The sequence below is a fragment of the Danio rerio genome, chromosome 18 (genome assembly GCF_052040795.2).
Source record: "Danio rerio strain M-AB ecotype USA chromosome 18, GRCz13ab, whole genome shotgun sequence".
Classification (NCBI taxonomy): Eukaryota; Metazoa; Chordata; class Actinopteri; order Cypriniformes; family Danionidae; genus Danio; species Danio rerio.
In genome coordinates this window covers 26,031,007-26,045,389 of record NC_141038.1, presented here as the reverse complement: position 1 = coordinate 26,045,389, position 14,383 = coordinate 26,031,007, and the positions used below count along the sequence as shown (strand labels likewise).

Sequence of the window (14,383 nt, the reverse complement as noted above, 5' to 3'; positions counted from 1 at the left end):
GCTGTTTGTCCTGCACCCAGCCTGATACCCAACCCAAGCTCATTCTGGAAACGTAGCCCCGCGGACGTTTCTGGAGACCGCGATTTACGTGGCCGGAGGTACGTAAAGGCCGCGTTTGGTTTTTTTTGAGCTAACGCTGTGGGGCGGTGTGGCCCCGGAGGAGGAGGAGGAGGAGCCGGACGCAGTGGACGACGACCGGGATCGAGTCCGGGGAACGGCGGGTTCCGGAAATCAGGTAAGACGAAAAACGGAATCTGGAAAATAAGGGCGAGAACGCAGCGGGATCCGAAAACGCGGTCGAAATCGAAGACGGGGGCTTTTGCTTTTTTTTTTTTTTTCGATCCGGCGGCTTTTCGCGCGAGAACGCCACGCGCTCCCGCACAGCGGCCTCTCGCGGATCCGCGAAAACAAAAAAACGCTCGAATACGTACCTCCCGGGACGTAAATCGCGGTCCGAAGAAACATCCGCGGGGCTACGTTTCCACAATGAGCCCGGGTTGCTGATACCTCACCTATGAACCACGCCGCCTGCTTCTGACCCATGCCTGCTATCACACTCTTTGACAGCCAGCTGCCTGCCTATAGACCCATACTAACTACGTTTGATGTGAGTTTGCACGCTAGTGCGTATTGTGTGATTGTGATTAAACTGTGTTTAATAAATATACTGCAAATGAATCCCTCCGTGTCAGACTCCTCGTTACACCTGCACACATGTCTGTCAAAACAGCTTGAAAAGTCGATTTTTCACCATAGGTGCCCTTTAAAGGCAGAAGCACCAGAAGGAGCTACAGTTGCTTAAAGTTGACAATCCCCATGTTCAGAAAAGTATAATAAATAATCTGATGGGAATTTTGAACTAAAACTTTAAAGATGCAGTCTAGAGACACAAAACGCTTATCTCAAATCTTGAAAAAGAAGGTAAAATAGGTGCCCTTTAAGTTTAGAATAAATTATTTTGCCACATTACTTTACACTGCTATATTTTTGGGCATTGGGCAAAAATACATTTTATGGGTCAAAAGTATAGCATTTATTATTTAAAGATCATGTTCTATGAAGATATTTTGAAAATTCAACTCCATAAATATAATATGCAATGCTAAGAACGTAATTTGGACAAATTGAAATGTGATTTTCTGATTATTTTTTTTCTTTTTTTTTCTTTTTTTTTTTAAGATTCCAGATTTCATCTCCGCTAAATAATGTTCTATCCTAACAAACCATACATCAATGGAAAGCTTATTCATTTACCTTTTATATTTCCCCCCAAAAAAGTGGTCTAGGGTCACACATTGTGAATTTGCTTCTCATGTCCAATTTCTTGTTTGAAATGCTGCATTTATTAAAATTAGAATAGTAGTTAACCTGTCAAGAGTCTGAGTACTTTTGCAAGTTTTCACAAACAACTGTAGCATACGACCTCATAGTTCAAAAGTGTTGTGTATACCATCCACATTTGTCATGGGAAGGAGTGATCTTTAGCTCCCATCGACCTCTGAGCGTAACAGACATTAATGGAGTGAGTGTTTTCAAAGTCCGCATGAAGACTGATGATGTAGTAGACTAAGAGCTGGCATACAGTGTTCTTTGGCAGATCCTCCAGGGAGGGCGGTGTTGAGTGCTTGTAGAGCAAGATATTTAAGGGGCACTGCCACGGTCCAGGAGTTTAGATTTTCCTCATATTCTATAAAGCCAGAGCCAGGGGAGTTGACTGAGGAGACCTGAGTGTGTGTGTGTTTGTGTGTGTGAGAAAGGGGGAAAGGGTGAGCTAAAAAAGCAGGGCACACTGTACTGGGATCAACACGTGTCTGCAAAAGCCTAGAGGTTCAGCAACAATCTGTTCCGCTTGGTTCACTGCAGTGCTGTGACCTCGATTTCTGGACTGCTGTTGAGAGGCTCCTTGCACTCAGCCTTGACACAAGCATAGGACGGCCCCTCTCAATACCGTCCCACCTTAACAAGGAATTTATGTGTGTGTTCACTGATTTTGGTGGTTAACGAGGACACAAATTTTGACAGGGGTATGACCTAGGTATTACAATGTTGCAGTTTATGAGGGCATATCATGTGGCCTTGTAATTTAAAGCAATTAAAAATCATATTTAATTTTAGGGCTGGGCGATATGACAAAAAATCTCTTATCACAATTTTAGTCATCTCATATCCTGATAATAATATTGTATCATTCTACATTTGATACACAGCCATATCACCTTGCAGCCCAAGACTGGTTACTCACTGAAGCTAAGCAGGGCTGAGCCTGGTCAGTACCTGGATGGAAGACCACATGGGAAAAACTGGGTTGCTGTTGGAAGTGGTGTTAGTGAGGCCAGCAGGGCGGCACTCAGCCTGTCTGTGTGAGTCCTAATGCCCCAGTAAAGTGAAGGGGACACTATATTGTCAGTGAGTGCCATTTTTCTGATGAGACGTTAAACCGAGGTCTTGACTTTCTGTGGTCATTAAAAATAAGGGGTAGGAGCCCTTATTTACCCCTTACCGATCATCCCAATCATCCCTGTCCACTGAATTGGCTCTATTACTGTGTCTCCACTCCACCAATAGCTGGTGTGTGGTTAGAGTACTTGTGCCGTTGTCCTGTGGCTCATCAAAGTGGATGCTGCACACTGATGATGGTGTGGAGAGACCCCCCTCATGAATGTGAAGTGCTTTGGGTGCATTGCCATACACGATAAATGCACTATACAAATATACACATTACATTACATTAGATAGTACCATTTCTGTATATTCAATCAATAATAGTTTTTATAAATATTGACTAGGGGGGTCAAAATTAATAGTTTTTCCGGTGGGTCGTGATTCAGATGCGAAGAATACAGTATCAGTTTAATAATAATCGTAACTAGTTATTATGTACTGACGTCGTTCATCAGATATGCGTTATATGGTGGTATCTTACTATGGCGAGAGAGAAGACCACAAGTAATTACAGTAAACAGGCTACTTAAAAGTAGATAACTGTGCACAATTCACTGCTTGTGAGTTTGCTGGACAGTCTTTCACTGACAGGGAAGTACATCAGAACCCAGCTGAGACTAAACAAAATCTGTAAACTCTCTCTCTTACTTACTCTCTGTGGCCCCTTTTACCTGCTGGCGAGTTTGTGAGGTAACATTTTATCTCTTCTCTCTCCTCTCTTTAGTTACTTGGGAATCCAGACATGAGCCCATCTGCAGAGCGAGTTTTCACCACTGGGTTGCGGTCTATATTGGATCAGCTGATCGGCATGGCCGTTTAACATCAATGTCCGTGTGTTTGCTGAACATTGCCAGAGCTGTTCTGACTGTCCATTTGCAGCCTTTTCTGGTGAGCATGTGATCAATCACAGGCATTTATAAACTCGCTCGACAGCGCTCTAAAAGCAAGCGACATAATATTTACATTTGTTTATTTGCTATAAATGCTCATGTTGTTCTGTGCATACTTGAGTTTTGTACTTAAGTACTGGTTTTCTTTGAGCAGGTAAAATTAAAGGTACAGTACATGTATCTGACTGCTTGTAATAAAAAAACAAAATTGTATTGGAAGTAATATATTTGCAATCTGACACAAAACAGAGCAAACTGTGCAATACCACAAGCCTGTTTCATCGTTTACAACAATGCCACCCTTATGAAGTTGCAAAGAAATTAGAAACAACAAACTAGTGTTGGTAAACCAGTGCAACTACCCAGCAGTGTCATGTCTCATGTCATAATTTTCGAAAGCCGTGCCTTACGAGAAAACCCCCCGAAAAGACAGACGAAAGACATGACAGACATCACAATCTCAAATACATCTCAATAAACACTTGATGCTTGCTGTAAACTACAGGCTGCATTATTCAAGGGCATTTGTTATGACATTAATGGGATCTTTTGTTGTCAAGCTTATGTTTCCTTTTTAATATTATGACATTTTCTTTGAAATCTGTAATTCCTATATATAGAGTAAATAAATAGCAAATTTTAATACAAGAATTATTGTGTTGCTAAGTAAAATATTCAACTGTTTATGTAAAGCATTGTCAATGCACCGTGATGCACCGAGAAATTGAATCAAATCGAATCCATAGCATGATAATCATAACCGAACCATGAGACTAGTATACAGTAGGTTCAAACCTCTGATATTGACCTCATGGAAAGTATTTTATCTTTTTTTGCATTTTAATCTGAAACGTACTCATTCATATGTGATCATATTTCTCACTTTATTTATTTTATGATCTTCAGAGCAAATGTAGAAATATCAGGGCAATGGAGGAATTTAAAATAAAAATTAATAAACTATAAAAAAAAATTTAGGTACTGATTACAGGTCCAACATAAAAATAAAAAATCATTGCTAAACAAAATGCTTTTCCTAAACCAAAATTTACTTTCAAGATTGCAACTTTTTTATGATGCTGTTATTCATGTCGTGTCTCCATCCACTCATAGAAATTATAAAAATGCATTACTGTATACAATGCATTACTTTTACAACACAATGCATTACATTTGTAACCACACAATAAACAGACAGAGCATAAGATGAAAGGATATACTTTTTATGGGGTTGCGCAGTGGGTATTGCTGTCACCTCAAAGCAAAAAAGGTTGCTGGTTTGCATGTTATCCTCGTGTTTGTGTGGGTTTCTTCTGGGTGCTCCGGTTTCCCCCACAAGTCCAAAGACATGCGGGTATAGGTCCATTGGGTAAACTAAGATTGTCTGTAGAGTATGTGTGTGAATGCAAGAGCGTATGGGTGTTTCCCAGTGATGGGTTGCAGCTGAAAGGGCATCCGCTGCGTAAAACATATGCTGGATAATTTGGTGGTTCATTCCGCTGTGGTGACCCTTGATTAATGAAGGGACTAAGCCAAAAAGAAAACGAATGAATGATTGATATTCTTTTTATTTTGTCCATACAATATATGTGTTGTTTTTGTCATTAAAATATTTCAACAGGTTTCTGTGAGGGTTGACTGTAGAGGTAGGATTGGGGTAAGGTGATGTACTAAATGTGTTTTTTTTTTACAGTATATATATATATATATATATATATATATATATATATATATATATATATATATATATATATATATATATATTACACCTATAGAGACTCAACATAAAAGCCATTTAGAGTTGTGTGTGTTCTTATGTGGTAGTGTTTGGACAAGGAGCTGGTCGTAAAGCTGTGTAGTCGGTACAGGAAAGTGCCAGTTTCTTTGCCCCCCGTCTATGGTGGAATGAACATCTCTGCAGTGTGGCAGTGCTGAAAAATGACACTTTCAATTGGGGTCAATTGGACCCCTGCCTCTGGATCTGAGATGGCAGCCATGACTAGGGGTAATCTCAGGGATGAGGAAGTAATTGGCTTTCTGGAGGAAGAGTTGGAGCTGGAGATATAGAAGAGCACTGTGAGCACTAGGGGTCAGTGGAAGTCCACCAAACCATTACAAGCACATGTGAACTCATTGCCAGATGTACTGATGCACAGAGGATCACAGTGGAAAGGAAAAAGAGGGAATGTGTTATTTAGATGGTCTACTGTTTACATTGTGTTGACTGTATAAGTAGATGTCTAACTATGTCAGCTAACTTGTATTACTATTACACTGTTACAAAATTAATTGTAGTCAGTAGAATGTATGTTGGTGGACCATTAAAATAAAGTGTTAGTAGATATTAGGCAAATCCTCTACTAGTACTCTAATGACAGCTAGTTGTCAGATGATGCAGAGTTACTTTGTCAGTAAAAAAAAAATTAAAGGGATCCTTCAAATAAAAGTATTATTATTGCTATTATTTATTTATTTATTAAACTCAATTCTTCATTAAACTTCAATAAATTGAGTTAATGTTTTAGAAGTCAAAATCAAAAGTTGTATAAGAGTTTAAGGTCCTATAGTGCAATTAAATGAACACAGCGAAACAAAAAGTGAAAGAAACCTTTTTTCTAATGTATAGCACTCAATTAAAATAACATAAATTAAATAATCTCAAAACCAATAATTTGGATAGTTTAATGTTCATAAAAGCAAATTAGAATTGGAATTGGGTAAAATAATAAATGACAATAGATAAGCTGATAAAATATAAATAAATATCCACATGTATCGGTGATCGCATTCTGTATAATGCAGTTTTCTACATTCATAGTTAATCATTATTATTATTATTATTATTATTATTATTATTATTCATTCATTTTCTTTTCGGCTGAGTCCTTTTATTAATCTGGGGTCGGCACAGCGGAATAAACCCCCAACTTATCCAGCCTGTTTTACCCAGCGTATGCCCTTCCAGCCACAACCCATCTCTGGGAAACATCAACACACACTCATTCACACTCATACACTACACTCTCAGAAATAAAAGTACGGGAGCTGTCACTGCGGCAGTACCTTTTTAAAAGGTACATATTTGTACCTCAAGGGTCCATAATGGTATCTCAAGGGAGCTTTTTAGCTACATTTGGGTACTAACATGCACCTTTTAGGTACCACTGTGGACTATTTGGGTACAAATATGTATCTTTTAAAAAGATACTGCCCCAGTGACAGCTCCCATACCTTTATTTCTGAGAGTGTACGGACAATTTAGCCTACCCAATTCACCTGTACTGCATGTCTTTGGACTGTGAGGGAAACTGGTGCACCTAAAGTAAACCCACGGGAACGCAGGGAGAACATGCAAACTCCACACAGAAACGCCAACTGACCCAGCCAAGGCGACCTTCTTGCTGTGAGGCGACAGCACTGCGCCGCCTTTATTATTATTATTTTTTATTAGTTGTTTAAACTAAACACTTTATTTAACTTTATTAAATTGAGTTAATGTTTCAAAAGTCAACATCAAAAGTTGTATAGGAATTTAGGGTCTTGTAATGCAATTACATGAACAGAACGAAACAAGACGTGACAGAAACCTTTTCTTTTTTTTACCGTATAGCACTCAATTTAAATTACATACATGAAATGATATCAAAAATAATTATTTAGATAATTTAATGTTCATAAAGGCAAATTAGAATAGGAATTGTGTAAAGTAATAAAGTAAAATAGATAAACTATCAAAATATAAATATCCACATATATCAGTGATCGCTGTATAATGCAGTTTTCTACAGTAACAGTTGAACACATGCCACTTATCATTTGTCATTTTCATTAAAGGCATTGTGTTTTAAACTACAGTTCTATTGTTCCAACTGTCATTTTGAAGCATTAAGCAACATGATTTCAATCATACGCCTGACAAACCGATAGGAATTCCCTGTGTGTCTCTCATCTCACCTCTCTTTCTCCTTGCTTCTCTCCAATTTGCTCCAGACTAATTATGCTGGGGTTTATGGAGCATTTTTACCGCCCCGCTCCTGTACCTCCAAAGTGGTTTGCTAAAACAGCGGTGACATGGGGCTGTGGTAATTATCTAATTGTTTGAGCCACGTCTGTCTTTGATTTATGGTGTTGCATCAGAGCCTGACCTGATTTATAATGAGGTCCCCCCACTTGTGAAAATCTGAACCTGAATTATGTGGCACAAGCCCAATTATTCCTCCATGAGCTTTTGGCGCGCTGTTGACATTGACGATGTGCATTCTTCTGCCTAACCACAATAATATGATCCATCATTTTAGGACAGATCCACCTTTCCTTTCTTTCACAGAAGTGCCGACTCCATCGTTGCTCACTGCAAGCAGCACCATATTTCTTCATCACCGCTGTGTTAAAGATGCTTGCAGCATTTCCATGTCTTCTCTGGCATAGGGGTGCGCAGGTTCCCCCTCCTCATCGCTTCCACCTGCCAGACTGAGACCGCCCGTCTTACTAATCTGTCTTTGGGGAGAACGACAACGGGAGTCGGCAAAGGACACGGCACCTCCGGGCCCCATAAATCCCGGCAGCACCCGATTACCCATTTCAGGCCACAAAGTCAAAGAACTGGGCATTAAGTGGAGCAAGTTGCTTGGCACCAAGGACAAAGCTGACAGGAAACATAAGGCCCCCACATGTGGCCCCGGACGTGAAGAATTGGTCCGCTTTCGAGGACGTACACTATACGGATGAGACGGCCCCTCTCAAATTAGCACTGAGCAGGGTGACTGCCGAAACGCCAGCTGATGAAGAGACACGCGGCTGCCACTATTTGCGCCGCTAAGGCATTCATCAAATTAATTACTGCTGTGCCCAACCACCTCTCTGATACCTCTTTATTTTGAGTCCTGTAAATGGGGCCTCAGACGAGTCCTGACAGGGAGCCCTAATACACACACTGCCTCTTCTACAGCAACATAATTAATTGAAAACTTCGCTGGCTTGACAAATTGGAATGATGAATCTATCTTCTATGAATAGCTTAAGGAAAGAGAAAGAGAGAGAGAGAGAGAGAACGAGGAAGAAAAAAATGCATAATCAGTCAAAAATGTAGACGCAACATCTCTCTCTCGCTGGCTTTGCTGCGTATTGAGAGCCATTAGGGCCGAGAGGAGCCGTGGCGCTGCGAAAAGACTGACTTTCCTTCCATCCACGTCTCAATTGATAACTTTGGCTCTTCGATTTAATAGAGCGGTCAAGGTGGAGCTGTTCTTCTGTATGGTTCAAGAGAAATAAAGAGAGGTAAGATCATTAATCATGCACTAGTTTTCTTTTTCATTTTTTTTTACCATGGAATATAGATGGGGTAGTTTCTCTAGTGTCTCTAGCGATGGTTATGGATGCATTTGATGTTTTTCTTTGTTAAACATTTATCTTAATAGGTATATCAATTAACTATATATATATATATATATATATATATATATATATATATATATATATATATATATATATATATATATATATATATATATATATATAAATACAGTTGAATTTCAAAATTATTAGCCCCCCTAAATTATTACCCCTCCCCCCTGTTTACCCCCCCCCCCATTTCTGTTTAACAGAGAGAAAATTTTTTCAACACATTTGTAAACATAGTAGTTTTAATAACTCATTTCTAATAACTCATTTATTTTATCTTTGCCATGATTTTTCAGGACACTTCTATACAGCCTAGTGACATTTAAAGGCTAAATTAGCTTAATTAGTTTAACTAGATAGGTTAGGGTAATTAGGCAAATTGTATAATGATGGTTTGTCCTGTAGACTATCGAAAAAAAATTTGCTTAAAGGGGCTAATAATTTTGATCATAAAATGGATTTTAAAAAATTTAAAACTGCTTTTATTCTAGCCAAAATAAAACAAATAAGACTTTTTCCAGAAGAAAAATACTATCAGACATACTGTGAAAATGTGCTTGCTCTGTTAAACATCAATATATATATATATATATATATATATATATATATATATATATATATATATATATATATATATATATATATATATATATATATCAAGTGTGCCGCAAGCCTACGTTTGAGTGAAGGTTTTGGCCGTTAGATCGCCCCCTGGGGGCTGGCTGCAGTACAAGTCATAAAGCCCGCCTCCTCCGTGTTAATGAAGGAGACTTGAGCCCAAATAAAAAAAAATATTACACTTGCAATAAAATGTCCCGAAAGATAGTTCTGGTCGATTAAGGCACTGGTTATTGTGCTGAAATAGTTGCAGATCTTCATTTTTGTAAACAGTTTGTTTTTAGCAGTAATTTAATGCTGGGCGTGTCATCGTGATTGACAGCTGTGATTGACAGTTTTCTCAAAGCGCGGCGTCTGAGCTTCGGCAGGAGACTGAAGTAGACTGAAATGTTATTATTCGATTTTTGTGTTATTTTACCATGACAAAATGAGTTCAGCAGTAAACTATAGATTCTGACATACATGATCCTGGTGGAACTCTGTTTATTCGCTAAGTTCAGGGCTTTTTTCGGGCTTTATTAGTTTGCTGATACACGCCTAGCCACCCAGATAGCAAAACACAGTTCCGGCTAGATTCTCGCCTGCCGGAGACTTATCTCTTAGAGCTCAGACTGACTAATGTTACCTCTGCTGGACCTACTCCGGATGCCTGGACTCACTACCCAATTCCAGCCCGAGTCAATCGAGCCAGATGCGGCGGCCGAGCGAGCAGGCGCTGCCGCATGCGAGCCGGAATCAGCCCGCGACGCCGCGAGTAAGTTATGCGCTGCGGCCTGGAGCTGGCGCGATTGAATATATAAAACCTTCATATTTGTTAACGTTATTACATCCATTTGTGTTGATATGACAGCAAACGCATGCTGAGAAGTTCGGGGGGCGTAGTTGATTTTACATAAAGCGTTTGATTGGAAGCTCGACTCTGCTCATTTTCGCGGCTCCTCCTCTGGCTCCATCAGACAATCCTTCTGCGCATGTCTGGCTCCAATTTCAGCAGTCTTTTACGACAGTTTGTGCCCGTCAAGCAGGCGTTTTGCCCTCAAGGCGTTCAATGGGAAAAAGGGCTGTCGCGTCGTCCATATTTTTTACAGTCATTGATATATATATATATATATATATATATATATATATATATATATATATATATATATATATAACACACAATGTGGTACTTTTATATGAAAAGTATCTTTGAAAATATTTAAGTATTTGATTTAACAAATATTTTTATAGGCAGCCATAGCTTCCACCTTAATTGGTATTCAGATTTAGAGATTCATATGAAACATCACCAATATTATTCATACTAATGTTCCTCAAAAAAATAAAATAAAATATTCCATCACATTTCTAAATAATCTATTTTTATTCATACAGAAATTAATTTAATAAATTATTCTCTAAATACAATGGAATAAATTGCTTCTAGATAGGTAAATGGCATTTAGGACATTAAGTCATATATGGGCTGATTACAGTAAAATTGCTTTTTGCATTGTGCTTTTCAAGAGTTCAAACTTAGCTCAGGATTTATACATATCCTGTTTGGCATGCTGTCACGGGAGAGAGCCCTGAGCTCAAGGGATCTTTGAGCCCAGGGCTTACCCCTTTCGTAGGGGGAGAAGAGATTGAGCTCAGGTCGATCTTAAACTCCCCCACTGCCGAGGCCAAAGCAAACTTCCTGAGAGTAAGACATTAGGAAAAAGTTTTAGGCTTATTTTATCTATAATATGGAGCACATTTGGATGGTGGGAGGAAACCGTGGAACCGGGGGGAAACCCACGCGGGCACGTGGAGAACGTTCGAGGTTACAGAAGTAACCCTTCGTTCCCCGAGGAGGGGAACGGAAGTGCCATGAATGGGAGGATTCGGATCAGAAGCCGCTTATCTGGAGAGTATTGAACGGGCCAATGAATGAAATTAATTGGCAGCGTAAGCTTGCGCAGGTGTGCGACATCTGCAATTATCTCAGCATATAAGCACACCTGAAGCCAGCAGACGCCATCCTTTTAAGCTGAAGAGACTTTCAAACAGCTAAGGGACAGTCATTATGGCGACGGAATATGGCACTTCCGTTCCCCTCCTCGGGGAACGAAGGGTTACTTCTGTAACCTCGAACGTTCCCCTTCGGTTGGGGAACTTCAGTGCCATGAATGGGAGAATATGGAAAGCGCCATAATGACTGCACCTTACCAACACCCCCGATGAGGAGATAGTCAAGCAAGCGTGACGCACCCACATCATGGGGGGCGCGGTCCTCCAACGTGTCCCTGGCCCTAATTTATCCTACTTCAACAGAAGTTTTACGGATTTAGATATATTTTTTGGGAAGTCGTGAGCATCTAGATAATTCTAGGAAATACGACAGTACGTTGGGAAGCGTGCAATCCCGATAGGGAGGACGCTGCGGAGGCCATCCGTTACCCAAGGGGGGGATAGATGGCAGAATTTACCTATGGACTAGCCCTAAAAAGGGGGAGTACGCATAGCAAAAGAGTGGTTAGCGGAGAGGGAAGACACGGGTCCACCCAGGGGGGGGACTTAACCGTGGCGGAATAAGCATATGGGATCGCCTAGTGGGGATCACGCATAGCAGGCACCTATACCCAAAACGCGGGCTGACCAGCGGGCAGACCTACAACGTAGTGGGCCAGCAAGTGACTCCTCCGCTGAGTCAGTGCTGGGGGCCACGGAGGAATCTGCAGGGCTCACCTGACGGGGAACTTTACTGACAGATAAAAAAGGCGCACGTACCTCCGTGTTAGGGAGAATGGCGCCGCAAGCGTGTTTCAACACCCTACCGAGTTGTCTCCTCAATCACCAAAGGGTTACCTAATACCCTTGAGGAAACCGGCTCCACTCGCAGATTGTAAAACCTTGCAAATGTGTTGGGTGTCGCCCAGCCCGCAGCTCTACAGATGTCTGTTAGAGAGGCGCCGCGTGCACGCGCCCAAGAGGATGCAACGCTCCGAGTGGAGTGTGCACGAACTCCCGGGGGACACGGCTGACCTCGACTCGAATAAGCGAGTGAAATGGCATCCACAATCCAGTGGGATAATCTTTGTTTTGATACGGCACTTCCCTGCTGCCGACCGCCATAACAGACAAAGAGCTGCTCAGATGATCTAAAATTCTGAGTACGGTCCACATAATTGCGCAGAGCGCGAACTGGACAAATTAAAGAAAGGGCTGGGTCTGCCTCCTCCGGGGGCAGCGCTTGCAGGTTCACTACCTGATCTCTAAAGGGGGTGGTAGGAACCTTGGGCACATAACCGGGGCGGGGTCTCAGGATGACGTGAGAGTAATCCGGCCCGAATTCCAGGCACGAGTCACTGACCGAAAATGCCTCCAGGTCCCCGACCCTCTTGATGGAGGCCAACGCAACCAGCAGAGCTGTCTTCAGGGACAGAAATCTTAGAGATACTGATTCGAGTGGCTCAAAGGGATCGGATCGCAGACTCGTGAGAACGAGGGCGAGATCCCAAGAGGGCATGAGAGGGGGGCGAGATGGATTAATTCGCCTAGCACCCCTAAGGAACTGGATGACCAGGTTATGCTTTCCCACGGTGCCGCCAGCTACCGCGCTATGATAAGCGGAGATGGCGGCCACGTAAACCTTGAGAGTGGAGGGCGACAGCCTGCTGTCCAACTTCTCTTGAAGGAAAGAGAGCACAACACTAATCTGGCAATTTCGGGGGTCTTCTCTGCGAGAGACGCACCATTCAGTGAATAGACTCCACTTCAGGGCGTAGGCGCGCCTCGTGGAGGGGGCTCTAGCCTGAGTGATGGTATTAACCACCGCAGTCGGTAGGTTACCTAAGTCTTCCTCGCGTCTAGGGACCACACGTGGAGGTTCCAAAGATCGGGGCGAGGGTGCCAGATGGTGCCCTGTCCCTGAGAGAGTAGGTCCTCTCTCAAAGGGATCCGCCAGGGGAGGGCCGTCGCGAGGAGTGAGAGCTCTGATATCCAGGTCCGGTTGGGCCAAAGGGGCGCAACTAGCAGAACCTGTTCCTCGTCCTCCCTGACCTTGCACGGAAACTGCGCGAGCAGGCTCACTGGGGGAAACGCATACTTGCGCATGCCCCGAGGCCAGCTGTGGGCCAGTGCATCCGTGCCGAGAGAGCCCTCGGTCAGGGAAAAAAACAACTGGCAGTGAGCGTTCTCGGGGGAAGCAAACAGATCGATCTGGGCCTCCCCGAATCGCGCCCATATCAGCTGAACAGACTCGGGGTGGAGTCTCCATTCTCCAGGGCGTAACAGCTGTCGTGAGAGCGCATCGGCTGCACGATTGAGCGTGCCTGGGACGTGAATGGCGCGCAGCGATTTCAGCCGCGGGTGACTCCAGAGGAGCAGACGGCGGGCGAGCTGAGACATGCGGCGAGAGCGCATACCCCCCATGCGGTTGATATACGCCGCCGCCGCCATACTGTCCGTCCTGACCAGCACGTGTTGCCGCTCCAGCACCGGTAAAAAGCGGTGGAGAGCGAGGAACACTGCCAACAGCTCTAGGCGATTGATATGCCAATGCAGCTGGGCACCCTTCCAGAGGCCCGCAGCCGCATGCCCGCGACACACGGCCCCCCAACCCGTGTTGGAAGCGTCTGTTGAAACAACAACATGGCTGGACGCCTGTCCTAGAGGCACACCGGCCTGTAGGAACGAGGGGTCGTTCCAAGGGCTGAGGGCGCGGCGACACAGCGCAGTAACCGAGACCCGGTGTGTGCCCGCGTGCCATGCGCGTCTGGGGACCCGATCGTGAAGCCAGTGCTGAAGTGGTCTCATATGGAGCAACCCGAGCGGCGTGACAGCGGCTGCGGATGCCATATGCCCCAGGAGCCTCTGAAAGAACTTCAGTGGGACCACTAGTTTGCTGTCGAGCTCCCTCAGACAGTTCAGCAACAGGCGAGCGCGTTCCTCGGAGAGGTGCGCTACCATGGTGATCGAGTCCAGCTCCATCCCGAGAAAAGAAATCCTCTGCACGGGGGCGAGTTTGCTCTTTTCTCGGTTGACCTGAAGCCCCAGTAGGCGGAGATGCC

At 43.1% G+C, this 14,383-nt stretch overlaps 1 protein-coding gene across 12 annotated transcripts in view; it reads left to right on the top strand.

The window, feature by feature from the left end:
* The window catches only part of LOC147832830 (uncharacterized), a 102,700-nt gene that overhangs the window by 74,340 nt on the left and 13,977 nt on the right, over positions 1 to 14,383 (top strand). For 5 of the 12 annotated variants that reach the window (XM_087293187.1, XM_087293186.1, XM_087293185.1 and 2 more), the window contains one exon: positions 3,167 to 3,330. The exons of 1 other annotated variant lie outside the window; for it this stretch is intronic. In XM_087293187.1, the coding sequence (XP_087149313.1) occupies positions 3,167 to 3,330 (164 nt within the window). Of the gene's footprint in view, positions 1 to 3,166; positions 3,331 to 7,630; positions 8,610 to 14,383 lie in introns of all 12 variants that reach the window. 6 more of the 12 variants (XR_015514976.1, XR_015514979.1, XR_015514980.1 and 3 more) reach the window with 2 other exon arrangements.